Source organism: Aythya fuligula, chromosome 1 (assembly GCF_009819795.1).
Source record: "Aythya fuligula isolate bAytFul2 chromosome 1, bAytFul2.pri, whole genome shotgun sequence".
Lineage (NCBI taxonomy): Eukaryota > Metazoa > Chordata > Aves > Anseriformes > Anatidae > Aythya > Aythya fuligula.
The window spans coordinates 206,235,226-206,261,704 of NC_045559.1; the positions used below are offsets into that span (position 1 = coordinate 206,235,226).

Here is a 26,479-nt window from a genome sequence, read left to right on the forward strand (position 1 = left end):
TCATCCCGCAGCCCCGTGGTGCCGGGGCCGGGGCCGGGTCGGGGATTTATGGCCCGGCTCCGCGCCGCCGCCAGCAGCATCCTGGCCGGGCGGCTGAGGAGGGCAGGGCTCCAGGCAGGGCTCCGGGCAGGGCTCCAGGATTTGGGGCCCGGCTCCAGCTGCTGCAGGCGGCTCCTGAGCTGCTCCTCCTGCCTCGAGACCCTGGGGTGGACGGACGGATGGATGGACAGACAGACGGACGGACACAGACAGACGGACGGACGTCAGCCCCGCGCTCCCCAGCCAGGAGGTGCTCAGGGTGCCAGGGGGCTCCCTGGGGCTCCAGGGTTGGCCGTGCTGGACCCCAGCCCACCCCAGCCCAGGCTCCCAGTTCATCCCAGTCCATCCCAGCCTGGGCTCCCTGCCCATTCCAGTTCATCCCGGTCCACCCCAGCCCAGGCTTCCCGTCCATCCCAGCCCACCCCAGCCCACGCTCCCAGTTCATCCCAGTCCACCCTAGCCCGGGCTCCGTCCACCCCCACCCATCCCAGTCCATGCTCCCAGTACATCCCAGTCCACCCCATCCCAGGCTCCCAGTTCATCCCAGTCCATCCCAGTCCACCCCACCCCAGGCTCCCTGCCCATCCCCGCCCATCCCAGTCCACCCGATCCCAGGCTCCCTGTCCATCCCAGTCTATTCCATCCCAGGCTCCCAGTTCATCCCAGTCCATCCCAGCCCAGGCTCCCCATCTACCTCAGCCCAGGCTCCCAGTCCACCCCAGCCTGGGTTCTCTGTCCATCCCAGTCCACCCCATCCCAGTCCACCCCAGCCCAGGCTCCCAATCCAGGCTCCCAGTTCATCCCAGTCCACCCTAGCCCGGGCTCTGTCCACCCCCATCCATCCCAGTCCATGCTCCCAGTTCATCCCAGCCCACCCCAGCCCAGGCTCCCCGTCCACCCCAGTCCATCCCAGCCTAGGCTCCCAGTCCATCCCAGCCTGGGCTTCCCACCCATCCCAGTTCATCCCAGTCCATCCCAGCCCAGGCTCCCTGTCCACCCCATTCCAGGCTCCCCATCCATCCCAGTCTACCCCATCCCAGGCTCCCAGTTCATCCCAGTCCATCCCAGCCCAGGCTCCCCGTCCATCCCAGTCCACCCCAGCCCACGCTCCCTGTCCATCCTAGCCCAGGCTCCCTGTCCACCCCATCCCAGGCTCCCAGTCCATCCCAGTCTACCCCATCCCAGGCTCCCAGTCCATCCCAGTCCAACCCAGCCTGGGCTCCCCATCCACCCCAGCCCACGCTCCCTGTCCATCCCAGTCCACCCCAGCCCGGTCTCCCAGTCCATCCTAGCCCAGGCTCCCTGTCCACCCCATCCCAGGCTCCCAGTTCATCCCAGTTCATCCCAGTCCATCCCAGTCCACCCCAGCCCAGGCTCCCAGTTCATCCCAGTCCACCCTAGCCCAGGCTCCGTCCACCCCCATCCATCCCAGTCCACCCCAGCCCATGCTTCCAGTCCATCCCAGTCCACCCCAGCCCGGTCTCCCTGTCCACCCCATCCCAGGTTCCCAGTTCATCCCAGTCCATCCCAGTCCACCCCAGCCCTGGCTACCCACGACCCTGTCTGTGCACACAGCATCCTGCAGATGGCCGGGCTGCAGCACCGGGGGCCGTCGGCACCCTCCTGCAGGACAAGGTGACACCGGGGGGGCTGCCGGGAGCCCCTTGGGACCCCCCCCACCCCGACAGCTCCTACCGGTGCCGGGCGGGGGTCGGGCTGGGGGTCGCTGGGGGTGCGCAGGCGGAGGAAGGAGAGCCCGAACTGCCCCTGCCTGCTGAAGGGCTGGCTGCAGGTGAGCCGCACCCGGTCCCATTTCTGCCCCACCGCCAGCTCCAGGAAATCTGCTGCAAAGGGGGGGACACCAGAAGGGGCTTCAGGGGTGGCCCCGACCCCTTCAGCCCCATATGGTGTTATTTGGGGGGGTGGGGGGGCTGCCCTTCACCTTCCTTGAACATCCGCACCCCGCAGCGGTTCTCGCCCGCCCGCGACTCGGCCGGGGTCATCAGGGGGACGCCGGGCACCAGGGGGACGTAGGGGTGGTCCCGGGGCCAGGAGGAGCGCCCCACCTCCACCTGCACCAGGGCGCAGCCGCAGTTACCTGTGTCATTTTTTTGGGGGGCAAGAGGGGATTTTTGGGGGGAGAGATGCTCAGGGCTCGTGGGGCACCCCCTGGTCCTGCCCGGAGCTCGGGGTGCAACCCGGGGGGGGGGTGCAGGGTCCCTTCCAGGGGCATAGGGGGGTGTAGGGTCCCTGCTGGGGTCCGGGGGGGTCCCCAGCCGAGCCCCCCGCCCTCACCCAGGTCCAGGTACCCGATGGCGCTGGCTGTCTCCAGCTGCAGCTCCGCTCTCAGCCGCCGGCTGCGGTCCTGGGGGCAGCAGAGCCAGGGCCCCCGGCTGGCCTCCTGCAGCAGGTTCTCCACCGGGAACCGGGGGTCCTGTGGGGGGCACCGTCAGACCCCCCCCCCCCCAGGTGTGCACCCACCCCACGGAGCCGTGGGGGTGACCCCGAGCCCCCCCATAGGGACCTGCGAGGAGAAGGACACCACCGAGCTGATGCGCACCGGGGCCATGGAGGTGCCTGGGGGGGGGGCTCTGCTCGCCCCAAAAGCCTGGGGGGGGGACACAGGAGCTGGGGGGGGGCTCACGGACCCCATCCTGAGCTGCTGCCCCCCCCGTTCTACACCCCCATCACCCCCAGCCCCATTGCCCCGTCTCAGAGCCCCCCCCCCTCAGCCCCTGGTGCCCCCCCCAGCCCCATTTCCCCACCCTTCAGCCCCCCCCCCACCCCATTCTGCCCCCCCATCACCCTCAGCCCCTGGTGCCCCCAGCCCCCCTGAGCTGCCCCCAGCCCCATTGCCCCATCCCAGTGCCCCCCCCCCAATTCTGCCCCCCCCAGCCCCATTTCTCCATCCCAGTGCCCCCCCCATCCCCATTGCCCTATCCCAGATTCCCCCCCCCGCCCCATTTGCCCCCCCCAGCCCCCCTGCCCTGTATCTGCCATCCCTGTTCTGCCCCCCCCGTGTCCCCCAACCCCAAATGCCCCCCCCCCAGCCCCCCCCCTCTGCCCCATTCCTCACTTCCCCATCCCAGAGCCCCCCTCCCAAGCCCTCGGTGCCCCCCCCCCAGCCCCATTTCCCCACCCCAGAGCCCCCCCCCACCCATTCTGCCCCCCCCAGCCCCATTACCCCATCCCAGAGCCCCCCCCCAAAATTTCTGCCCCCCCAATTTGCCCCTCCCAGCCCCATTTCTCCCCCCCCTTCAGCCCCCCCCGGCCCCATTCTGCCCCCCCAGGCCCCATTTACCCCCCCCCATCCCCCTGTGCCCCCCCCACCCCTTTTTGCCCCCCCCATTTGCCCCCAGCCCCCTTTTACCCCTCCCCCCCGCCCCCCCCGCACCGGCCCCGCCGCCGCGCGAACTCTCCCGCGCGAAGCGCGTGGCCACGCCCCTGGCCACGCCCCTAACCCCGCCTCCGGCCCGCCGCGGGGGCTGATGGGAGTTGTAGTCCCGCGGCGGTGCCGCGTCACCGCGCCGGGCCCTAAGGGAGCGTCCGCCGTGAGCCGCCCCTGCACCGAGCGTGAGGGGGGCGCGGGGAGGCCGCGAGCTGAGAGGGTTCGGAAATGCGCCACGGTCCCTAACCTTAAAGCCCGCCCCTTCCTCCTCCTGACTGGCCGCGGGGGCAGCGCCGCGCGCGGCGATTGGCCGAGGGGGAGGCGGCGCGGCCGCTGATTGGCCGGGCGGCGGCGGAAGGAGCTGGCTGCCGGCGGGAGGGGAGCCCTAAGGAGGAGGGGAGGGGGGGGGGCAAGATGGCGGCGGTGCTGGAGGTGGAGGTCGGCGGGCCCGGCGAGCGCGACGGGGAGGAGGTGGGGGGGGACTGGGAGGGACTGGGATGAACTGGGAGGGACTGGGGGGGGGAGTTCTGCCCTCTGGGGGCCGGGCCCGGGCTGCACGGAGGGGCTGGGGGCGCCTCAGCCCTGGGGGCGGCCTGGGCCGGGGGCTGGGGGGGGGCTCTGAGGGGCTGGGAGGGGGCTGGGGGAGGGTTTGGGGGCGATTTGGGGGCTCTGGGGGGGTTTTGGGGGCGATCTGGGGGCTGTAGAGGGGATTTTGGGGGGATTTGGGGGCTCTGGGGGGGATTTGGGGGAGATTTGGGGGATTTGGAGGGGCTGTGTGGGATTTGGGGGCGATTTGGGGGGATTTGGGGGCGATTTGGAGGATTTAGGGGGGAATTTGGGCGATTTGGGGGCGATTTGGGGGATTTAGGGGGGATTTGTGGGGGCTCAGCCCCGTGCTGAGGCTCCCCCCTGGCTGTCCCCATAGCCCCAGGCTCTGCTCGCTCAGCAGGGCAGGGGCTGAAGGGCTGAGGGGGGTGGGGGGCTGGGGGGGGCTCCCCCTCAGGCTTTGCCCTGGAGCTGGTGGCTGGGAGGTGGCAGCAGGCAGGGAGCAGCTCCCACCTGTTATAAATGGCTCAGGATTCCAATTAGGATTAAATAAAAAAATATATATATATTTATTTATTAGCCTGCGTGCTCCCCACACGGCTGCCCGAGGAGCTGTGGCAGCAGGACCCAGCCTCGGACCCAGCGCCCTCACACCTCACAGCCCCCCTGCAGCGTGTCCAGGCAGCTGCCATTCGCTCTGTCGGGCAGCTCCTGCCACGGGGACCGAGCTTTCTGAGAGCCTCAGCGAGCTGCTGGGTGCTGGAGGAGCCTGCTGCCTGCACAAACTGCTGGGCTGCGCTCCTCAGGAGCGAGGCTCCTGGCAGGAAGGGCTCAGGGAGGGCGCTGGGCTCTGCTAGAGGTGCCACGGAGAGCAGGCAGCTGATAAGGAGGCAGACGGAAGGAGGCACACCAAGGGCTGCTCCTGTCCCTGGGCTCCCCTCCCACAAAGTCCACGTCCGCAGGCAGCTGGGGACAGCCCAGGGCTGGGCCTGGGGTGCTTCAGGGAGCTGGCCCTTGGGAAGTGCTGCTCCTGCTGTCAGGCTCAGCCTCCTGCTCCCAAACCTCTCCTCTGTTCGTGGATAAAGGGGCACGGAGCTGCTACACCCGCAGCTGAGCTCGGGAGAGGTGAAATACCCCCCATGTCCGTGTGTCTGTCACTTCCCCAAGCCTTGGTGGGTGCTGGGGTTGGCAGCTCCGGGCTCTGCAGCCCCGGTGTAACGGGGTCAGGGCCCTGCACCACGTCCCCTTCCAGGGCAGTAGCTGCTGGGTGTCATGGTGAAGGTTTCGTGGTGTTTCTGGGGAGTCAGCCCCCGCTGGAAGCAGGATTTTAACCGGAATCCATCGCTCACAGCCTTGTAAACAGGGGGTCCTGGTGTTTGCTTTCAGCTTCTGGCCCTGCGCTCCCCTCCCGAGGTGTCAGAAGCCGGGCAGTGAGAAGCTGCCACGGCACCACCACAACCCGGGGAGCTCGAGCTGGACTCTGCAGACCCAAATTTCACATCTCCACGAATTTCCCACCTGCCTGAGCCCCTCAGGGGCCGTGCCTCCTGCGGGTGTTGCTCGGGGTGAAGCACAGCAGCACCACTCGGGCTGTGCTTTCCCTGCCTGCTGTCCCCGGGGTGTGATTAGGGGCCACGGGGGGGGAGCGGGGCAGCTGCTGGGGCTGCGATCAGCACAGCAGCCACCAGCAGAGCAGCGTGGCCCCACTGGGACAGGCGGCGTGAAGTCAGAGCTGCAGGGTTTTGTGTGCTCCGTGCTCGTATCAAGGCTGGGATGTGTCCCGTGCAGCCTGGAAGCCTCCTCGGAGCTGTCAGGGTGAAAATCTGCAGCCCTGGGGGAGAGCTGAGCCACCTCTGACTGCTGGGCTGTCCCTCCTAAAGGTTTGGGGTTTTGGAAATGTCCCTGAGTGCTCGAGGAGGGGCTGTGCTGTGGCTCGGGGGCTGCAGAAGCCGGACACAGCCCCATGGTGACGGGCAGGGAGCTGCACGGTGCTGCTGCTGCCTCTCTGCTGCTCGGGGGAAGGAGGCAGAGGGGGTCGGAGGCTGGGGCTGCTGCTCCCGGCCTCCAGCTGCTGATCTTTTTTTTGTCTTTTTCTGTCTCCTCAGGTCGACCTCTCGCACTTGTCCCCCGAGGAGAGATGGAGGTGAGTTGGGGGAAGGAGAACCCGTGCTGGGCACTGTCAGCAGCTCCAGAGTCTTTGGACAGCCTTCCCCAGGCAGTGCCTTTTGCAGGGACCTGGTTTGGTTTTTGGCTCTTCTGCCTTTTCCCTCGGCCGAGCCAGTTTTGGTCAGCCCCGTGCTGCAGAGCCCACAGGTCTGCTCTCCTCTCAGCTTTATGGAAGACCTCTGAAGATCAGAGAATTGCCATATTCGTTGTGTTTAGGTTTATTTTCCAACTTGGATTTTTTTTTTATATAACTTTAGATTTTTTTTTTCCAACTTGGGCTTAACTTCCAGCCTTAAGCTGCAGCTTAACTTTTCAGCTTTTGAGACTTACGGCTTCGTGAGCTTTCCAACTCGCACTTAACTTTCAGCCTCAGGCCACGGGGTGAGGACGTTGTGCCTTGGCTTGCGGCCAGGCAGCAGCACTGAGAGCAAAGGAACCGCAGGGGTCAGCAGAGGGCCGGCTGTGGCAGCCTCTCCTGGCTTTCCAGAGGAGCTGGGCTCGGGGCAGAGGGAGGAAGCTGCGTGCTGGGGGCTGAGCAGGACTGGGGAAGATTTGGGCTCTGTCTCAGTGACAGCACACACTTTGGCTGGTGCTGCTGCGTGGGGTGACACACCTTGGGTCCTGTGCAGCAGCGTGACACCTCAGCCGTGTTCACAGCACCGTGAGCTGGGTGTCGTGGTGCAAACCAGCTGCTTTTAGGGACATTTTTAATTTCTTTCTCCCCGGGATGGCAGCGCAGCACCCGTACCCCTGCGTTCCTTAACGCCACCCTCCAGCGCAGTCCTCCTGGCTCTCCTGCCTGTCTGCTGTCCCTGCACGCCCCTCAGTCACCCTCTTGCTGTCCTTGCAGGGTGGAACACGCCCGGATGCACGCCAAGCACCGCGGTCACGAGGCCATGCACGCCGAGATGGTCCTCATCCTGATCGCCACGCTGGTGGTGGCGCAGCTGCTGCTGGTGCAGTGGAAGCAGAGGCACCCCCGCTCCTACAACGTGAGTGTCCCCGGCTGCTGGGAAGCACGGCCGTGCTGTGCTCCTGCTGTCTGGTGCTGAAACGCCCTCGGCTGCCCGGCAGCCAGAGGGATTCCTGCTGGGGACGAGGGTGAACGCGTCTGGAGGCCTCAAGCCTCTGGTGTGAGCGCTCTCAGTGACACACGTGGTGTCCCCGAGCAGCCCTGCTGCTTTCCCCGATGCTGGTGCCGTGTGTCAGCTCGCCAGAAAGGCTGCGGGGCTGTGCCTGCACCAGGAAACAAACCCCACCTGGTTTTCTGTAAAGAACATTTCCAGGCAATGCCCCTAATCCTCTGTGAAACCAAAACCAGGCCCGTGTGCCTGCACAGAGCTGCACGGCGGTGGGTCTGCTCTGGGGACATTTGGCGGGGCAGAGACGAGCCCGAAACTCGGTGCTGTGCCAGTCTCCTTGCTTAACCCGTGCCTGAGGGGCTGTGGATAAAATGCTGGGAACCCTGAAGAGGCAGAGGTTTGCTGAGCCCTGCTGCAAGATCTGGTTGTGCAGATCAGCTCCCTGTGCCTCTTTTCTCATCAGTGTTCCTTCCTCCTTTGCTGTCACAGACACCTTGCTGCCCGCCAGCTGTCAGACTCCCTTCAGCCAGGCTCTGAGCTCGTTCCCTGGGTGCTGGCGGCCGCCAGCCCAAATTCCTGAGCTCCCTGACACCGCTCAGTGCCCCTTGATGCCAGCACGAGCGAGGCTGCCAGAGCCACGGGGGTGTTTCTGATGCCTGACGAGCAGCGAGCCAGCATAACGCACCTCTCCTCCCTTCCCACAGATGGTGACCCTGTTCCAGATGTGGGTGGTGCCCCTGTACTTCACGGTGAAGCTGTACTGGTGGCGCTTCTTGGTCATCTGGGTGCTCTTCTCAGCCGTCACAGCTTTTGTCACCTTCAGGGCAACCCGAAAACCTCTGGTACAGACGACACCCAGGTTAGTGGGAGCGTTTCTGGGAAGTGTCCCCGGCCTGAGGGCAGCATCACAAAGAGCCCTTTGGTGATTCCCTGCTGCAAACCACGGCCTCAAACTCTGCAGTTGGCCCTGTTCAGGCAGTGCAGCACCTCAGGGGCTTTCACTCAGGGTGTGAGTTACCCTGCTGCAGGCTCTCTGTGGAGCTGCCACCCTCAGATCCCTGTCTTGTCGGGGCGGGCGGTGGGCAGGCAGGTCCCTGCGATGCCCCAGGGCATCTGGCAGTCTCACTGAGTGCATTCCTGGTGTGACACTCACTTGCTTGAGGCCATTGGGGATCTGGAGGTTTCTCATTTGGAAGTGCAGACCACGAGCTGCCGTGGCAGCAGCAGATCTGTGGCCTGAGCTGGAACTTGAAGCCTCTGTTTGCCCACGCGTGGGGGGCTGAAACATCCGACGTGGGAATGTGAAACTCGATAGGTGCTCGAGGCAGCTCCAGGCGGGAGAAACAGAGCTGCCTAATTCTTGTTTTGCATTTTTACAGGCTGGTTTATAAATGGTTCCTACTAATATACAAGATCAGCTACGCCACTGGAATCGTCGGGTACATGGCCGTGATGTTCACGCTCTTTGGTCTTAATTTATTGTTCAGGTGAGCGAATCCTCGGGGCCCCGTTCCCAGGGCAGGGGCTGTGACAGGCCAGGGGAAGGAGGCGTTGGCTGGGATTCCAGAGAAACACTCACCTGGCAGCCTGACTGATGTGGCAGGAGGCCAGAGAGACTTTCAGGGTGTCCTCTCCCCCCGTGGTTGTGGTGCTGAGGGCCTTACCCCAAGCCATCCTCCGTTTCAGAGAGATTAATTCCTTCTGGAACAATGCACAGGGCTGGAAACTGCCTGCAGGGCTGTGGAAGTGTTAAAAGGTGGCTTATGTGGAGCTGATCTGGTGCATGATAGAGCTGGGGAAGAGTTGCACATTTCAGGGGCAGGTGAGGGAGACGGGTGACAGCTATGAGCTGGGATAGGGCCCCCACAGCTCGCTGGGGATGAAGCAGGTGAAGTGCCCCAAAGGCAGGGGCTGGCTCTGTGCCTGGAGGCACGCACACAGCTCTGCAGGGGGCTGGTGGCGGTGCCACGAGCTCAGGGGCTGTGACAGCTCCTGCGGTGGAGCCACGTGTGCTGCAGCACTGCTGGGCTCCTCGGGCACGCTGTCCGTGCACCCCTGCGGCTGCAGAAAAGCCCTCGATGTCCTTGGGACTCCTCTGTTGCAGAATCAAACCAGAAGATGCGATGGACTTCGGCATCTCCCTCCTCTTCTACGGCCTGTACTACGGGGTCCTGGAGCGGGACTTTGCCGAGATGTGTGCAGATTACATGGCCTCGACGATCGGGGTGAGTTCAGGCTGTGCTGTCCTCCCGGCCACAGTCCTGCCTGCTGACAGGAGGGCTGGGGGTGGGCTGGCTGCAGCCACAGCTTTTATTTCCCCCAAACGAGGAGGTGCAGGGAGCTCTGCCCCAGGAAGGGCTCGCTGCTCGCGCTCTGCGCCAAGGTGCCCGCGTCAGGAGGTCTCTGATGTGAGTCACTCCGGGATCCTGAGATCCTGCTCCCCACAAACCAAGTCTGTCCCATCTCCGGGAGCACAAGACAGGACGGGTCTGCTCAGTGCCTCCAGACTGCTGACAAATATTTGTCTGTCTGAGCCTTTATACCGGGCTGAGCCTCAGGCTGTCCCTGTGGGTGCAGCGGGTGCTCCCACATGCCCGTGGTGATGGCCTGAAGTCTGTGACCCGCTCACCTAGTGCCAGAGAAAAAAGTGAACCAGAACACCCGTGGGGTGCATCGTGTTCCCTCGTGGCTCTGCTCGCCTTCCCCTTCCCCTCCCTGTGATTTCTGCTGTAACCCAGCCCCCTGGGTGCATCTTCAGCCCTTTTGTCTCTTCCCTGACCTCCCAGCTGTCACCCCTGCCTGTCCCCTGGTGTCCTGCAGCACGCTTCCACCCAGAGAGCCACGAGGGCCAAACCTGCAGTTTGGGGGGATTCCCCCAGCGTGGGGGGGTTGCAGGGAGTGGGGGGCTGCGGGGGGCTGGGGCACAAAGGGCTGTGCAGTGACTGAGCAGCGCCGTGTCCTGTTGTAGTTGTTCCCGGCAGCTGGACCTGTAATGAGGTTTTTAAACCCAAAAGGCTGAGGCTGGATGCCTGGAGCACTGGCCCAGCCCTCCCTAAAGCTTAGCTGCACCGGGGGGGGTGTGGGACGTGTGCCCCCCCCCCCGTGACCATCTCTCCCTCTGCTCTGCCCTCCTCAGTTCTACAGCGCCTCGGGGATGCCCACCAAGCACCTCTCCGACAGCGTCTGCGCCGTCTGCGGCCAGCAGATCTTCGTGGACGTCAACGAGGAGGGGATCATCGAGAACACGTACCGCCTCTCCTGCAACCACGTGTATCCTTCTGCTCCGGGCCAGCCCCGTGCCCCTGCCCTCCTCCCAGCCCCTGCCCGGCACCAAGGGGCGCGTGTCGGGGTCGCCGGGCGGTGCTGCTGCGGTGCCAAAGGATCCTCGTGGAGGGGACGTGTCGGGAGCAATCGGCAGCCCCCGTTTTCTGGCAGGGCTCTGGCTCTGTGTCGAGCTCCTGCCAGGCTCCTCTGTCCCAAAACTCCTCTGGCAGCGCCATGTGAGGAGCTTCCAGCACCCCGGCAGCTGAGGGAGGTGAAGTCAGTTGCAAAAGTGGAAGTCCTGACAGCTCACAGAGCCCTGGCCGGGGGCAGGTCAGGGGTTTTTTCCAGCTGTGACTCAGCGGTGGAGCTGGGATGTTCTCTGGTACTCACTCCCTGACTCAGAGCGAGGTGGTTTCCAAAGGGCCTGAGCAAAGGTCACGGAGCTTGTTGCCTCACGCTGGGCGCTGCAGGCGGTGTGGAAACGTTTGCAGCCTCAGCAGCTGCCTGGCAGCCGTGCCAGTGGGTTTACGGCCACGGGATTACACCAGGCACAGCCCTCTGCTGCGGGGGCTCTGCTGTGAGCCCCTTCCTGGGAGCCGAGGGGTTTTCTAGGAAAGCTCTGCGTTGGGCAACGCTGCCGTCCTCGCGCCACGCGGGTGCTTCCCGTGCCCTGCGTGTGGTGCGGGGGTGGCTCTGATTCCTCCGGGCGTGACAGCGGCCCCGTTTCCTCCGTGCTCCGTCCCCAGGCAGTTCCCTTAACGCGCCGCTCCCCAGCTTTCACGAGTTCTGCATCCGCGGCTGGTGCATCGTCGGGAAGAAGCAGACGTGTCCCTACTGCAAAGAGAAGGTGGATCTCAAGAGGATGTTCAGTAACCCGTATCCTTTCTCCACGGGGGAGCTGGTTCCCTGGCTCTTCTGCCCCGGAGCTGGGCACGGAGCCGCGGGAGCACTGGGGGAACTGGGAGGCTGCGGGTTTGGGCGAGCCGCTGCTCCCGTGGGTGGGAGGCAGCAGCCTCCCTCCTGGCGGCGTGGGGCAGCTCCTGCTCGGGCCACGCTCCCCTCCTGCCTCCCCGAGGCTCTTTAACTCTCGTTGCACGCAGCTGGGAGAGGCCGCACGTGATGTACGGGCAGCTGCTGGACTGGCTGCGCTACCTGGTGGCCTGGCAGCCCGTCATCATCGGACTGGTCCAGGGCATCAACTACATCCTGGGCCTGGAGTAAGGGAGGGCGGCGGGCAGCCGCGGAGCCAGGCGAGGCCGCGGGCCGGGGGCAGAGGACAGCAGCCGGCCGGATCCGTCGCATCCCGGCCGCCCCCGAGCGCCGCGGCACCGAGGACTCGTCCCTGGGGCGACCCCCAGCCAAGCAGCAGCTCCCCGCTAGGGCCCCCCCGGGGGAGCCTGTGTTTTTTTTTTTTTTTTTTTTTAAAAGCAGTTATTTTAATGAACGTATTTAAAACTTTCTATTGCAGACAGAAGAGACGGTTCGGCCCGCTTCCCAGCCCCGGGGCCGTGGGCTGCTCCTGCGGGAGGGAGGCTCTCGTGCTGCTGCCTCTTGGGGCCGTTCGAGTCCCTTCCATGCAGCGGGGCAGCAGGAGCAGCCCGGGCGAGGAAGGGCCGGGGCAGCCCATCGAGGTGTGGGGCTCATCTCCCTGCCAGCCGCCCTCCTGCTTCTGCGGGAGGACAGGGACAGCTCCCAGGACAGAGGGACAGCACGGAGAGGATGGAGGGACACGGGGCTGCCCTGGTGCCGTGGGCTGAGCTCTTCCCCACCAGCTCCCCGCTGCGGGTGTACGGGGAGGGAAGGAGCCGCTCCTGTGCCGCGCTGTGAGCCCGGTCCCGTCCGCTGCCCCCCAGCCTCTGCCCACCTCACCCTTTTGTACGCTCCCCTCTTTTCTATGTCCCCCTGCGCGTCCCTGTGCCCCACCAGGGCTGGTGCCGTCCTCAGCTGGCCGGGATGTGGGGCAGGGTGGGGCTTTTCTCCCCCTGCACCCCGTTGAGTTGGTGTTTGGTGAGGCGGGCAGGGCCCCCTGGGTTTGGCACGGGGTCTTCCTCGTGCTGCAGGGATTGGGGAAGTGGCTGGCACCGTGGCACTGCCGGGGGCTGCCCGCAGGCCCTGCTGAGCCCTGGGTTTGCGTGGGGCGAAACTGCCCCGCACTGTGCCAAACACACACAGTCCCAGGAACTGCTGTGGCCTGGGGATTTTCTCACCCGTCCCGCCTGTGCTGCGGCCGGGTGGCGTTTCCTCCTCCCTCCCCTGCACCGTCTGGACACAGTGGTGGCTTCTGCAGCCTCCCCCGGGCGCTGACCACCAGCCCCGGCACCCTGCGGGCGCTGGGACGGGGCTGGGCAGCGCTGAAGGTGCTGGGCTGCAGCCCCGGTGCCCACGGGCGCTGCGGGGAGGACGCGGGCGCGGGGCTGACCGTGGGTGGGGGGCGCCTGGCGGGCACTGGGCCCTGTCACCGCGCCAGCACTGCCCTTCCCGGAGTTGTTAATAAAAAATGCCAGAAAACTCGCTGGGGTTTTAGGGGCTTTTTTTTTTCCCACACCTGGTGTTTCTCTGCCTGGATCCGGCGCCTACCAGGGCTGGAGGGTTTGGGTCCCTGCTCCAGGGAAGGGGGCAGAGGCCTGGGGGCTTCCCCCCTCTCGCTTGTCCCCGTGCCTGTGTGTGGGGTTCCAGCCCCAGCTCTGCTTGGAGCGCTCTGTGCTTCGCTGGGGGCTCTGCTCCTGCCTCCTTACGGGCAGAGGGGCTGCACAGAGCCGTGTCCCGGCCTCTGCTGTCCCCTGGGGCTCGGTGGTCACCTTCCTCCTCCTCCGGGACATGAGGAACAAGTGGCACCGTGCAGCTCTGAAAGCCACCTCCAAGCTGTGTCTCCATGGGAAGCTCTGGGCATCCCCTCTTCTTCCTCCTCCTCCTCTTCCCTGGGTGAGGAAGAGGAGCCCGGCTGCATCCCCCAGGGACCCCCTGGGATGGGCTTCACCTGACGCAGGCGCCCCCACGTCCCCACCCCGCTGCCTCCTGCCCTCCTTGAGCCCAGGGGGGCTGGAGCCAGGGCGCAGGATCCCCCCCCCCGGGGTGGGGGAGCCCCTTCTGCCCCCTGAGCCCTTCCCCTGGGCATCGGGGCCATCCGTGGGGTCAGTGGCCTTGGCCCTGCTTCAAACCGGTGCCAGCGCCGGGGTGGGGACGCTCCCCGCTGCCTTTCGCTCTCGTTTACGGGAAAGGGAGAGGGACAGCGGGAAGGAGGCAGGCCCGGGCCGTAAAACAGGGGAAAGGGCAGGGGGGCACGGCCCCAACTGGGACCCTGCACCCCCCGGGGCTTTGCCCACCTCCCTCAGCCCAGGCCCTTCCTCGCCCCGAAGCCCCCAGCTCCACCCAGGGGGCTCAGGGCTGGGGTGGGAGCGGGGGTCTCACACAGCCAGGCTGGTTGGGGGGCAGCTGGGGACAACGGGGGGACGCGGGGGACATCGGGCACGGGGGCGTTGGGCACGGGACCGTGGGGGACATGGGGACATCGGGCAGGGGGATATGGGGACATTGGGCACGGGGGGCGCAGGGACATTGAGCGCGGGGTCCCGGTAAAGGAGGGGCGCGGGGATTTGGGGTCCGCGGGGATTTGGGGTCCGTGGGGATTTGGGGTCCGTGGGGCTCCGGGATGCGGGACCCGGCGCTGCCCAGCCCGGTGCGGGCGCGGCCGGGGGCGGCCCCCGGTGAGTCACGGCCGCTGCCCCATAAAGAGCCCCCGCCGGGCGCTGCCGCACGATGGCTCCGTGCGCCCGCTCCGACGGTGCGGCCGCTGCGGGACCCGGGGGGGGGGCACCGGGACGGGGGGAGCCGGGACGGGGGAAAACGGGGCCGGGGGAGCCGGGGCCAAGGGAAACGGGGCCGGGGGAGCGCTCCGGTGCCCGGGAGGAGCTGCGGGGGCTCGGGGACGCCGCCCGGTGCCGTGCCCGGCTCTGGGGGCGCATCGCGGCGCTGCCGGGCGCTGAGCCCCGTTTCTGCCCGCAGCCCCCCCCGGGCTCCGTGCCCCCCTCCTGCTGCTGCCGCTGCTCTGCTGGGCTGTGGCCCCCCGCAGCACAGGTAAGTGGGGCTGTAGGGCTGGGGGGGGGCAGCCAGGACAGGCTCCTGCCTCTGTGCGCCCCCCACTCCCGTGTCCCTGCCCCCCCCCCCGTGGGACCCTGCCCTCCGTCCCGCTGTGGGGTCTGGGGGCAGCTCCTGTCCCTCACCCCACTCCTCTCCCCCAGCGACCACGGCCCTGCAGCCCCCCCGCATCACCGCCCTGCGGATGCCGGCAGAGCCCCCCCGCATGGGTAAGTGACAGCCTGGGGACAGGGGCTGGGGGGGGCCGTGCTGAGCCCCTCACACTTGGGGGGGGAGTTGGGGGCAGCTCCTGCACCCCTGCAGCTGGGGCTTGGGGAGCCCAGCAAGGCTCTGCGGGGGCTTTTGGGGTGCGGGTGAGGTAGGGGCAGTTCCCCCGGGGAGCTCTGGGGATGGCTTGGGGGGGCTGCACAGCAGGATCACTGCCACCCCCCCCGGTCCCAGCCCGTCTCCCCCCATGCACAGGCTGCGCTGTGAAGATCTCCTGCGAGGCCGTGAGCAGCCTCCCCGAGGTCACGCTGCTCTACTGGCTGGGGAACGGCTCCTTCATCGAGAAGCTGCACCCGGACGGGGCCGTGCACGAGGGGATGCTGCTGTGAGTACGGGGAGGGGGTCCCGGGGCTGGGGGGGGGCAGCTCCATCCCTGCTGGGGGTGCTGACGGGGTCTTTGCTGCTCGCCCCGCAGAGAGGAGCCGCGGGGCTCGGGGGTGATCCTGCGCCGCGACCTCCTCTTCAGCTCCTTCAGCGCCCGGGACCTGCGCACCAACTTCACCTGCGTGGTGCTGAGCCCCGTCGGCCTCGACACCAGGGAGCTGCGATGGGGACCCCCGCAGCCGGCCCCCACCGAGAGCAGGGAACTGGGCTGAGACCGGGCTGCAGCTCGTGACGGGTGAGAGCCCCACGGCGTGGGACAAGGGCTGCCCCCACCGCACGGGACGGGACGCTCCGTGGGCCTGGCGTGGGTGGAAAACCCCCCTGCCCGGAGCTGCCCCCAGCCTGGCCCTTGCTGGACCCTGGCTGGCTGCGGAGCGGGGGGCTCTCACCCTGCCCACCCCCAGGTCGGGAGGCTGCTGTGGGGGCTCTTTGCCCAGCCCCAGGGCATCGGCCCTGCTCTGATGGACACAGCCCCGCTGCGGGGCTCCTGGTGCCCCTGGCCCCCCGGCACCTGCCCGCAGCAGGTTGTGGGGCAGCAGGGATTCATTAAAGCGCATTGAGGCTGCCTGGTGTCACCTGTGTGCTGGGGGGGCAGGGGACACCCGCGGGGTGAGGAGGAAGGCGAGGTGCCCACGGTGCCGGCAGAGCTGGCTGAGTGCCCTACGCTGCTCCGTGGGGCAGCCCCCGTCCGTCCCGCCTGCAGAGCCCGAATCTGGGCGCTGGGGGCTGAGGTGCCAGCCAAATCCCTGCTCCTGAGCCGCCGTGGAGGCTCCCCAGGGTGGAGGAGCCCCCAGTGCTCCCCGTGCCCCCTCGCAGGAGCCGGGGCAGCGCTCTCCGGGGTGCTCCGGGAGGGAGCTGGAGAAGACCCCCGGCTGCCGCCCATGCAAAGTGCCCCCGCTGCGGGGAGCCACAGGAACCCTCCTCCATGCCTCCATCCTCCAGCAGTGCTTTTATTTCTCTGCAAAAGCCAGGAAAAGGCTTCCTCCAGCCTCTGCTGGTGTTCTAGGGCCACCGGAGCATCCTGGGACCAGTGGCACCGCTCCTGCTGGAGCAGAAAGCATCCGGCGGAGGAAAGCGTAATCCCACAGTTTCCATTAAATGTGTTCTCACGTTTCTGCCCCGTTTTCCTTGCGGAGGTGCAGCAGCAGCATAGCTGGGTTAGAGGCATCCCACGGCTGCCAGGGCTGCGGCTGCCAAGAGGAGACTCCAGAGGTGTGGGGGTTCCCTGGGACTGCTCCTTCCTGGGGGGGAAACAGGGAGTTAATGACTGCCGGAGGGTGCCAGCACGGTGCTGGCCGTGGGAAGGGGCTGGGGGCTCTCCTCTTACCTGCGCTGAAGACACACGTCTGGGCCTTGCACCTTTTCTCTGCCAAAGAGACCAAAAACATCTGTGCACCGCCCCGCTCTGTGCCCCTCACCCCGCCCTGGCCGTGCCACAGAGGGCCCCCACTGCAAATCCCAAGGGAGAGCAGCTGGGAGCGTGCAGGGATGCGCAGGGAAGACTTGGTCTGAAGGCGAGCTCCCCACCTCCCCGAGCTCCCCGAGCTCCCCGAGCTCCCCACACGGAGGTGTTGCCTTCACCACGAGGCTCCCCTTCCCCTCACAGAGCCGGTGGCACGGGGCCCCCGTTCCTCTGCAGCCATGGCTGGAGGAGCGCGGGGAGCACGGCGGCGCCTGCCCAGGGCTGTGCCCTGTCCCCAGCCATCTCCTGGTGGCACCCATGCTGCTGGCTGCCCGTACCCTTCACAAACTCGCAGTTGTAGGTGCTGAGCGCAGTCTGGGAGTGGAGATGGATGAAGTTTCCGTCTCTGTCACGGGTAAAGTTGGTGACCTTGAAGACCTCATAGGGTGGGATGAGGACTTCATCCTCACCAGGGTAGAAGGAGAAGTTCTTGATGGGGACACTGTAGCAGGTATCCAAAAAGAAGAAGGTGTCCCGGCCAAAGGACTCAGCAACCTTCTTCTGGAGGGAGGCGGAGGTGAACTGGCCGAAGCGGACGGTCTGGTGGAGCTGGGCTGTGAAGCGGGTGCCTTTGATGCCGCGGTAGACGCGGTGGCAGCTGTTGCCCTGGGCCTCCCTCAGGGTGTGCAGGGCCTTGGTCAGGAGGAAATGCAGCGTCTTGAAGGGGAAGGACTGGAGGTAGTGCTCGCGGGAGCGCCCGCCCTCGCGCACGGCGGTGTTGAACTGCTTGTAGAGTCCCCTCTCGGCTGTGTACGCCAGCACGGCCACCGCCTGCTCCTGCCGCAGCACCTGCGGGCGGGCGTCGCGGCCCCATCGATTCCTCCACTCCGTCACTGCACCCCTCCAGCCCTCCGCGTAGTCAGGGTTGGCGAACTCGGTGCGGTTCAGCTCCTCCAGCTCCTTCTCCATCATGCGGCTGCAGCCCTGGTACTGGTCATCAAAGGAGCTGAGGACCATGTCCATCGCCACCTCCTTGATGGTGTTGAGGTCTCGCCTGCTGACAGTGGCTGCGGTGCCAAACAGGGTGCTGGCCAGCAGCACCCAGCCCAGGGCGAGCTGCTCCATGCACAGAAGGACCCCGGTGCCCGGCTGCAGACCCCCAGGTGCCCCCCGGCCCGGTCCCAGCAGCCCTGGAGCTGCAGCGAGTTGTTACCTCTGATCTGCTCAGTGCGCAGGACACTCGAGCTGCTTGTTGTGGCTTTTTATAGCAACCCCTGCCTGCGTCCCATGGGCTATTTATATGCTGGCCCCCCATGACCGCCCAGAATAGCTGCTGCTGCCCCGTTGGTGCAAGTGTCTGCAGGGACACCATCAGGAAATCCCCTTTAGCAGTTCCCCTTGCTTCAGTGTTAGTGCGCGTCCCAGTCCCACAGGTGTTTGTGGTGGTTTCGCCCTGATGGACAGCCAAACGCCACCACAGCCGCTCTCACAAATGGCTTTGCCTTTTCCCAAGGCAGGAGCAACCCATCTGCCTTCCCCAGGCGCTTCCCTCCAGCACAACGAGGACTTCCCACAGTGTGCAGGAGCCTTGAGCAGGGCCTGGATGGCTGTCAGACCCTCTGCTACTAACCAGCCAAGTGGCTTCTGCTAAATTTGCACCCCAGTGTTTCCATGCCCCAGCACCCAGTGCCTGTAGCACAGGCTTTTAACCATCCCTTACACCTTCCAACCTCTCCAGGGGCTCGTGGGTGACCGGGATGTGATACACCCAGTCCATGCCGTGCCTCTTGGCCTAGGGGGCTACAAGGTTATTCCAGAGGTGACTCCCACTGCAGGGCTCAATTCTCTCTGGTGTACCATGATGCCATAGACCTTGTCTTTCCAGGCCCAAGATGGTGTTTGGGCAGTGGCATGGTTTACCAGGTGTGTTTCCAGCCACCCAGTAGTTGCTGCTACCGTGGTGAGTATGTACCGTTTGCCTTGGCGGGTTGGTAGTAATGGTCCGCTTGCTCGGGTGACTTGGAGGGATGCCTTCCCTTCACACCCAGCAGGAGTTGCCTCCAAAGGCTTTGTCAGTGCCCCCTTCCCAAGAGAGGGATCCCAGCTGCTTGGCTTCCTGCCCTACAACTCCAGGCTATTGGCACCATTACACCAGCGTTGGAGAAGCTGGGAGACAATCACAGAACTGTAGGGGTTGGAGGTGACCTCAGGAGATCATCGGGTCCAACCCCCTGCCAAAGCAGTTCCCTAGAGCAGGCTGCCCAGGTGGGCGTCCAGACAGGGACAGGCCTTGAATATCCCCAGAGAAGGAGACCCCACAGCCTCCCTGGGCAGCCTGTCCCAGACCTCCGTCACCCTCACCATGAAGTTCTTTCGTGTGTTGGTGCGGAACTGCCTGGGCTCCATTTTGTGGCCACTGCCCCTTGTCCTGTCCCCACAGACCACTGAAAGAGGTTGGCCAAATCCCTCTGTCTCCCACCCCTCAGGTATTTATACATATTGAGGAGATCCCCTCTCAGTCCTCTCTTCTCCGGGCTGAACAGCCCCAGGTCTCTCAGCCTCTCCTCACAGGGAAGATGATCCAGGCCCCGTTTCATCTTTGTGGCCCTCCGCTGGACTCTTTCCAGGAGATCCCTGTCTTTTTTGTACCGGGGAGCCCAGAACTGGACCCAGTACTCCAGGTGAGGCCTGACCAGGGCAGAGCAGAGGGGGAGGATCACCTGCCTTGACCTGCTGGCCCACTCAGATGCTCCTGAACCACTCCCTCGTCAACCAGAGAGGAGATCTCCACTTCCCAGCATCTTTCTCCTCCCTCCAGGGTCCAGGAGTCCCGTGGGGGAAGTCTTTGAAGCAGAGACCGAAGCAAAGGCGGCATTCAGTATCTCCACCTTCTCAGTGTTCCCTGTTACCAGGACACCCCCCTTGTTCAGCAGGGGACCTACATTATCTCTAGTCTTTCTTTTACTGTTTACGTAATTTAAAAAATCAAACAAACAACAACAACAACAAACTTATTATCCTTTATCTCTTTTGCAAGCTTCACCTCCAGGTGGGCTTTAGCCTTCCTTGTCGCATCCCTGCAAGCCCTGACAACACTTCTATACTCCTCCCAAGAGGACAGGCCCTTTTTCCACATTTCTTAGCCCTTTCTCTTCCTTTTGATCATATCAATGAGCTCCTTGCTCACCCATGCAGGTTTCCTGCTCTCCTTCCCCAGTTTCCTACTCTTCGGGATGCACCGATCCTGAGCTTGGAAGAAGTGCTGTTTAAATGTAGCCCAGCTCTCACAAGCACCCTTGCCTTCTAGCAACCCAGCTCACGAGATAGCCCCAAGTAGGTCCTGGAAGAGGTCAAAGTTGGCTCTCCGAAAGTCGGGGTAGCAATCCTGCTTTTTGCCGTACTTCTTCCACCAAGTTCCATCTTGAACTCCACCATCTCAGGGTCGCTGCATCCCAAGCTGCCCCCGACAATATGCTCACCTGGACAATGGCTGAAATCCCTTCATACAGCTCGCCCAGGAATAGGGAATCAGGTGATTCTGACTTGTTTATGATTTCTGTCTCTTCTTCCTCCTTTTTTATTTTTTTTTATGTGATGTCCCTGCTGTAGATATTAGCCTGTCGCTTCTATTTCTGCTTCTCCCTACCAGAACCTCTTTGGAGCAGCTTCTTCCCTTACTAAAGGAGCTGACTTCCTCTTCGATTGTTTCATCTTGACTAAAGGGGTGACTGCTACCATTGAGAGCTGGCCCTGTGGTTCAACCATGTCTGTTATCGGGTCATCAGACCCAGAGCCCTCCGTTTCCCCTTCAGGGTGCTGGGCAGCGCCAACCACCCTTCGGTAGGGCAGGCCAGGCCCCAGCACACCGCAGCCAGCTGGAGAGAGTTCTCGAGCATTGCCAGGGCAGGGCATACGTCTGCCAAAATTTCTACCAGTTGTTTAGGATTTCACCTTTGTCCAGGGGTGAAGTTCAAAACCATCGGAGGAGACAGCCGTGACAGGTACCTGCCCGTATCCTCCCACACACCCTGCCACCTACCAACACACTGCCTGGGGGCAGATTCCTGAGTGATATTCATAACTAATTGTTTAACCTTAGGAAAAAAAACCAAATGTGCTCTGGACACCTAGCAGGATTATGTTGGTTACCCACAGACATGCAAAGTACTCAAAAGCTACTGTAATTAGCCCACAGGGACAGGAGGAGGAGGTACCATTCCTTATATCCTCCACCAATTCACTTCCAGGGGAGATAAAAAGAGAGAAAAGTTGTTGATGTTCTCCAGGAGATAGTTCCAAAGGTACAGAGGTGACCACAATGCAGGGCCTGAATACCAGATGTGGTGCAAGGCCAGTGCTTTTGTGGTGGTTTTACCCTGCTGGGCAGCTGAGCTCCACCACAGCTACTCCTCCACTCCTCCTCAAAGGGAAAGGGGGAGAAAATACTATGAAAAGGGCTCAAGGACTGAGATGAGAATAGGGAGATCACTCAACTGTTATTGTCATGGACAAAGCAGACTCAGAACAGGGAGATTAATAAAATTGATTACTAACAAGACAGAGCAGTTAGAAAACAAACAAACAAACAAACAAACAAACAACAAACTCCAACACTTTCCTCCCATCCACCCCCTTCCATATCCTCCCCCCCGAGCAGTGCAGGGGAACGGGCAATGGGGGCTGCGGTCAGTCCCTGGCGCTTCATCCCCGCCACCCCTCACGGTCCCTCTGTGCCCCTGCTCCCCGTGGGGTCCCTCCCATGGATGCCATCCTTCCCAAACGGATCCTTCAGGGGCTTCAAGAACTGCTCCCACACGGCTCCGTCCCACGGGGTCCATCCCCCAGTCCCAAACTGCTCCAGCACGGGGCCCCCACGCGTGGGTGGCAGCTCCCCCCAGACCCCATCCACCTGCTCCACCGGGGGCTCCTCCACCCATGGGGGGGCTGCAGCGTGGAGATCTGCTCCGTGTGGGACCCATGGGTGCAGGGGGACAGCCTGCTCCACCAGGGGCCTCTCCACAGGCCGCAGGGGAACTTGTCCTGTGGTCGATGGAGCACCTCCTGCCTCCTGCTGCACTGACCTTCTCACAGAGACCACCTCAGCAGCCCCCCACTACCAAGACCTTGCCAACACAGATTTACAGAACAGCAAACTGAAAAAAAAAACACAAATGCACACGGCTTTTAACAAGCCCTCGGATATGATAAATAGCAAAAGAGAGAACACGGCACAGGATCACGCAGGATCACACTGAAAGATATTAAGAGCAAACCAGACAAGATTGTGGGCAGCAAATCAACAAATATGTTCGACAAATATGATCACTGTAAGCTCCTCTGAAGCACTCTGGTCAAATTTCTTGTTAATCCCACCCCCTGAGCCTCTCAATGGATGCCAAAAGGCTGCCGTGGTTTCACATCAATGTCTAACTAAAAACCACAACTGCTCTCTCATTGCTCCTCAGAGACAGAGGGGAGGCAGAAAGGACGACCCAAAAGAAAAGGCTAAGGTGTTGAGAGAGGGATAATTGAAATGCAAAAGAAAAAGAAAAAAAAATAAAAGCCAGTCCACACGGAAGCAAAGAGAAAGCAGTTACTCTCTACTGCCCATCAGCAAGCAAGGTCAGCCACATCTTGGGAAGCAGGGCCCCAGTACACATATCTGTTGTTTGGGAGGAAAAACCTCTCTCAATTACTTTCCAATGGTCTTGGGAATCCAGAGAGATCCCGGTCTATTGGGAGATGGCAAATGTGGTTCCAGTCTTCAGCAAGAGCGAGAGAGAAGACCCTGGTAATGACAGACCTGTCAGTCTCATTTCAGTGCCTGGTAAAATCATGGAGAAAATTATCCCAGGAGTTATTGAAAAGCACCTGAGGGACAAGGCAGTCACTGGTCATAGCAAGCAGAGGGTTCATGAGGGGAAGGCCCTGCTTAACAAACTTAATTTCCTTTCATGACAAAGTTACCCACATAGTTGACCAAGGGATGGCAGCTGATGAAATCTTTTTGTATTTCGGCAAAGCGTTTGATAGGGTTTCTCAAAGTATCCCTCAGGACTAAATGTGCAGCTCACAGCTAGACAGGTACCTAATGTGCTGGGTGAACAACTGGCTGGTGGGTCAGGCTCCAAGGGTGCTAGTAAATGGGGTTACATCAGGCTGACGGGCAGTTACTCGTGGGGTTCCCCAGGGCTGTTTTGGGGCCAGTTTTTGTCAATGTTTTTATAAAGGAAAACATTGACATTTATTTTTATAAATGAAAATTATGTTATTTATTTTCATAAATGAAAGCATTGACATTCGGAAATTTCATTTCTGTGTCTGGGGGACTGCTGCTGGAAACTGGAGCGGCAGTTTTACCCGACAAAACCCCTTTGTGATTGTTTGTCCTAGCAACTCACATCTCCACAGGTATCGGTACAGGCTGGGGAATGACCTGCTGGAGAGGAGCTCTGAGGAGAAGGACCTGGGGATCCTGGTGGGTGACAGGTTGTCCATGAGCCAGCAGTGTGCCCTGGTGGCCAAGAGGGCCAACGGGATCCTGGCGGGCATTGAAGACCTTCTGTCTTACATACCCTTGTATAAGCACAAGTCTAAGAAAAACAGAGTGGTTAATGTATATAGTTCTTGTATCTTGCAAAGGAATGGTCCAGCAATTTGCGTCAATAGAGAGCTTGAAGGGAAATGTATTTGTAGGCTTTTCCTTGAAGTCTCTGATATCTGGGGGGGTGGGGGGTCAGAATAACTGCTAACTATTATGACTATTGCATGGGACACTATGCAAGTCCCTGATACCTGTCCAGGTGATTAAGGAGACAGGGAGAGCTGAAGAACAACTAAAAGACAAAGCTTGCAGGGGACGCTGCACAGGTTTCCAACATACAGCCAAGTTGGACAAAGGAGAAGGACAAGAGGGAGGAAGACTATGAGCCTTCAGCACAAGAGACCCCCAGAGACTCCCAGAGGGACCACCAGAGACTGATACGCATGCTCCAGTAGGAGGGTTGGGATTCCAGAAACTAATTATAATAACCCTGTTTTTTTCAGAAGTAGTAATGAATATGTAGTAGCCTAGGAGCATAAAAATCAGCTGCTTGATGTAACGGGTGTGCGTCTTGGTGGAGCAGAGACTCCTGGCACACCCAGTGCTGTTTGCTTACCTTTAATTATTCCTTTAATTTACATTAAAATTTAATTTAAAATTTATTTTAAAATTTAATTTACATTTAATTATTCCTTTAATAAATTGTAAACTTTGATTATAGTCCTATTTTGAAGACTGAGTCATTTATTACACCCAGCCCTGGCACAGGAGTAGTCCCTCGGACATCTTAACCTGTTCATAATGGCTTAATTAATGCCTAATTGCTGCTAGACCAGCTGGCCTGTAGGGCACCTTCCTCCTGCATGCAGAAGTTAAACACCACCGTGGCGCCTGCACCCATGCCCGTGCTGCCAAACCCTGACCCAAACCAGTGTTTCGGGGAGGGCTGGCAACCTTGGCACCCATGAATTCGGGATTTCCCATGCCTTCAGCCCTGCTCTGGGCATGAAACCCAATGCAGGGGTTTTGGGGGTCCCTGGTGGGCTGCGTTTTGGGGGCAGTTGCTGTTTCTGGGCTGGGCACACGGTGCAGGAAGGGTTTCTGCTGGAGCAAATGCCACCGCTGTCCCTCGGCACTGGGTGCCCAGCCCAGGCAGCAGGTGGCTCAAGAGGCTCCACAATCAATAAGATTATAAAGTAGGTATGTTTATTCAGCACTGGGAGGTTAGACCCACCAAAGTCAAGCGCACCCTAATGCAGCAACTTGCCTTGGTTATATGCAGTAGAGAGTTACATACGCATGAGGTTTCCCAGTACGCCTATACATATGCATAACCTGTCCCCGCTTAGTACTAAAATTAGTTCCAAGAAGTCATTTCCATAAACTCCTCCCCTCTGCGCTTGCATGGTGCCTTCTGGTGGAGGGTGCTGAGGGTCGTGGGGATGAAGTAAGATGTCTTCATCAGGGTTGAACTTTTCACCTCATCTCCTTGCGCATGCTCTCTGAGCCCTTGGTCACAGTCCGAGCCATAAGGTTGATTTGATCCGGTTCTTGGGGTCCAAGGGCTCCTGTTATCTCAAGGTCTTGCAAGTTTGCCATTCTTTTTAGCAGTCCTCCTTATCTCTGAGCCCTTGGTCACAATCCAAACCATAAGGTTGGTTTGATCTGGTTCTTGGTGTCCCAGGGGCTCCTGTTATCTGGAGACCCAAGCGCAGCACAGGCACATCGCAAATGTAGCACATATTAAGCAATGAGTGTTGCCTACATATTCATTCTTAATCAATCGCTCTCTAATTTCTAACCCCATGTCTCACCAGGATGAAATCCTCCTCCCCAGGGATTTGTGCTCTGTTTTTCTCCACCTCCGTGGTGTTTATCCTCCTCTAACACCCGGAGCACGCCTTGTGCCAGGGCTGGCATGGGGCTCCCAGGATGGGACGGTCTGGTCGGCGCAGTACCAGGTCACTGAGGATGCTCACACGACTGTACAGACGGTTTTTATTTCTGCTTTGCAGTGACATCAGCGTGTGCTCGGCCATTCTTCTGCTGAAAAAGCACAGAGCGCTTTGGTAGGAGGGAAATATGCGCAGCATTGTTCAGGGGAACGCTACTGAGATGCTGCGAGCCCAGCCCTGATGGTCGCATTTAACCATCTTTACCCTTGCAGTAAGTGCAAACCCCAAACAGGAGCTGTGTGCTATTAGCAAGTCTCTTTTAACTTGCATTATTTCATCTATGTTAAAAGACAATTCTTGTTTTGGGGGCACGGGCTGCTATCTGCCATCCCGTAGCTGCAGTTACGCTACGTGGGGGCACTCTGGGTGTCAGAGCAGCTCAGGGAGCAGCACCTTTCCCTGAAAACACACACGCAGAGCCGCATTCAGGGAGATAATCATGGAGGATCCCCGACAGCTGAAGGACTGATAATTCTCCTATTCAAGCAACAGTGATGAAGGTCAAATCCTGCTTTTAATTGTGGCCGGGAAGCTGAGCACTGATAACGTGGGGTGCAGGCACAGCTGTCCCAGTCTCGTGTGAAACTGTTTTATGAGATTCCGGGTGCCATATAAAGAAACATCCTGCTTGCTCTGCTGGCAGAAGACTACTCTTCAGAATAATTTAAAGCTCTCATTAAGAGAATAAGAAAAAAAACCGTAGCCACGAATGGAAGCATTTGAAATATGAAGTTTAATTTTAAGAGTCTCTCTCACTGCCTTTCCAAAGAGCCACAGAGTTGCTGTAAGAAATGTTCCTGTTTGGCAGGCTTTAGAGAGGCATTTAACATAGGCATTGTCCTTTTTGGGGGAAAATGAAGTTTTTATAGACTGGAGCTGCTGTTGTGCTGGGCTCAGGCCTTTCCTTGAACACATAACACAAAGGAGCAGAAAAGAGCGGCAAAGATACGAAGAGCAGAGGCTGTGCCTCGTGTCGACTCTCACGTGCAAATTCCCTGAGGGAGCCACCCTCGTCGGCTATTCTGAGATCTGGAAAAATGTGCTGGCATCTGCCTGCTTGGGCCACTGCTTTAACTGGGCTCGGGATCACACCAGCACTGCTAAGGACATGTCAGAACAACTCTGCAGCCAAGAACCCAGGCTCAGGCAAGGATCTCAGTGAAGTAGCAACTTGATTTGCGGTTGCAATGGCGGGCATCCTGCAAGCAGGAGCGCCCAGGAGAAGTTTATCCTAACCTTGCATTCCCTAAGACCTGACACCTGATTTCTCCCGTTTCCTCATGGGCTGAGAACTACAGGTTCACAGCCTACTCGACGCACTTCTATGCCATACATGTACAATTTTAT

At 61.3% G+C, this 26,479-nt stretch overlaps 3 protein-coding genes across 3 annotated transcripts; 1 reads left to right on the top strand and 2 right to left on the bottom strand.

Annotated features, from left to right (window-relative positions):
* Positions 1 to 2,608, bottom strand: LOC116502092 (DNA repair protein XRCC1). The gene is made up of 5 exons (XM_032207832.1): positions 2,564 to 2,608; positions 2,335 to 2,473; positions 1,982 to 2,137; positions 1,735 to 1,883; positions 1 to 201 (listed from the first exon to the last, which is right to left on the bottom strand). Exons 1-5 carry the CDS (start codon positions 2,606 to 2,608, stop codon positions 1 to 3), a joined length of 690 nt encoding a protein of 229 aa, XP_032063723.1.
* A 1,233-nt stretch (positions 2,609 to 3,841) lies between these two features.
* On the top strand, positions 3,842 to 11,871 carry RNF121 (ring finger protein 121). Its single transcript, XM_032199222.1, has 9 exons — positions 3,842 to 3,898; positions 6,079 to 6,116; positions 6,990 to 7,131; positions 7,926 to 8,080; positions 8,601 to 8,708; positions 9,326 to 9,446; positions 10,358 to 10,491; positions 11,260 to 11,361; positions 11,586 to 11,871. The coding sequence occupies exons 1-9, from the start codon at positions 3,842 to 3,844 to the stop codon at positions 11,704 to 11,706; spliced, it is 978 nt and encodes a 325-aa protein (XP_032055113.1). The 3' UTR covers positions 11,707 to 11,871.
* Positions 11,872 to 16,389: 4,518 nt separating this feature from the next.
* Positions 16,390 to 17,758, bottom strand: LOC116502101 (erythroblast NAD(P)(+)--arginine ADP-ribosyltransferase-like). The gene is made up of 3 exons (XM_032207843.1): positions 16,972 to 17,758; positions 16,559 to 16,597; positions 16,390 to 16,472 (listed from the first exon to the last, which is right to left on the bottom strand). The coding sequence occupies exons 1-3, from the start codon at positions 17,756 to 17,758 to the stop codon at positions 16,390 to 16,392; spliced, it is 909 nt and encodes a 302-aa protein (XP_032063734.1).
* Between the last annotated feature and the right edge of the window lie 8,721 nt (positions 17,759 to 26,479).

Excerpts from the sequence above, each read along its gene's own strand:
- RNF121 (XM_032199222.1), top strand. The coding sequence starts at position 3,842 with ATGGCGGCGGTGCTGGAGGTGGAGGTCGGCGGGCCCGGCGAGCGCGAC. Across the intron at positions 7,132-7,925 it reads GGCACCCCCGCTCCTACAAC|ATGGTGACCCTGTTCCAGAT; the intron begins GTGAGTGTCCCC and ends CCCTTCCCACAG. Across the intron at positions 8,709-9,325 it reads GGTCTTAATTTATTGTTCAG|AATCAAACCAGAAGATGCGA; the intron begins GTGAGCGAATCC and ends CCTCTGTTGCAG.
- LOC116502101 (XM_032207843.1), bottom strand. The coding sequence starts at position 17,758 with ATGGAGCAGCTCGCCCTGGGCTGGGTGCTGCTGGCCAGCACCCTGTTT. Across the intron at positions 16,598-16,971 it reads CAACTGCGAGTTTGTGAAGG|AGAAAAGGTGCAAGGCCCAG; the intron begins GTACGGGCAGCC and ends TCTCTTTGGCAG. Across the intron at positions 16,473-16,558 it reads GACGTGTGTCTTCAGCGCAG|GAAGGAGCAGTCCCAGGGAA; the intron begins GTAAGAGGAGAG and ends TTTCCCCCCCAG.
- LOC116502092 (XM_032207832.1), bottom strand. The coding sequence starts at position 2,608 with ATGGCCCCGGTGCGCATCAGCTCGGTGGTGTCCTTCTCCTCGCAG. Across the intron at positions 2,138-2,334 it reads CATCGGGTACCTGGACCTGG|GTAACTGCGGCTGCGCCCTG; the intron begins GTGAGGGCGGGG and ends AAAATGACACAG. Across the intron at positions 202-1,734 it reads CCGACCCCCGCCCGGCACCG|GGTCTCGAGGCAGGAGGAGC; the intron begins GTAGGAGCTGTC and ends CGTCCACCCCAG.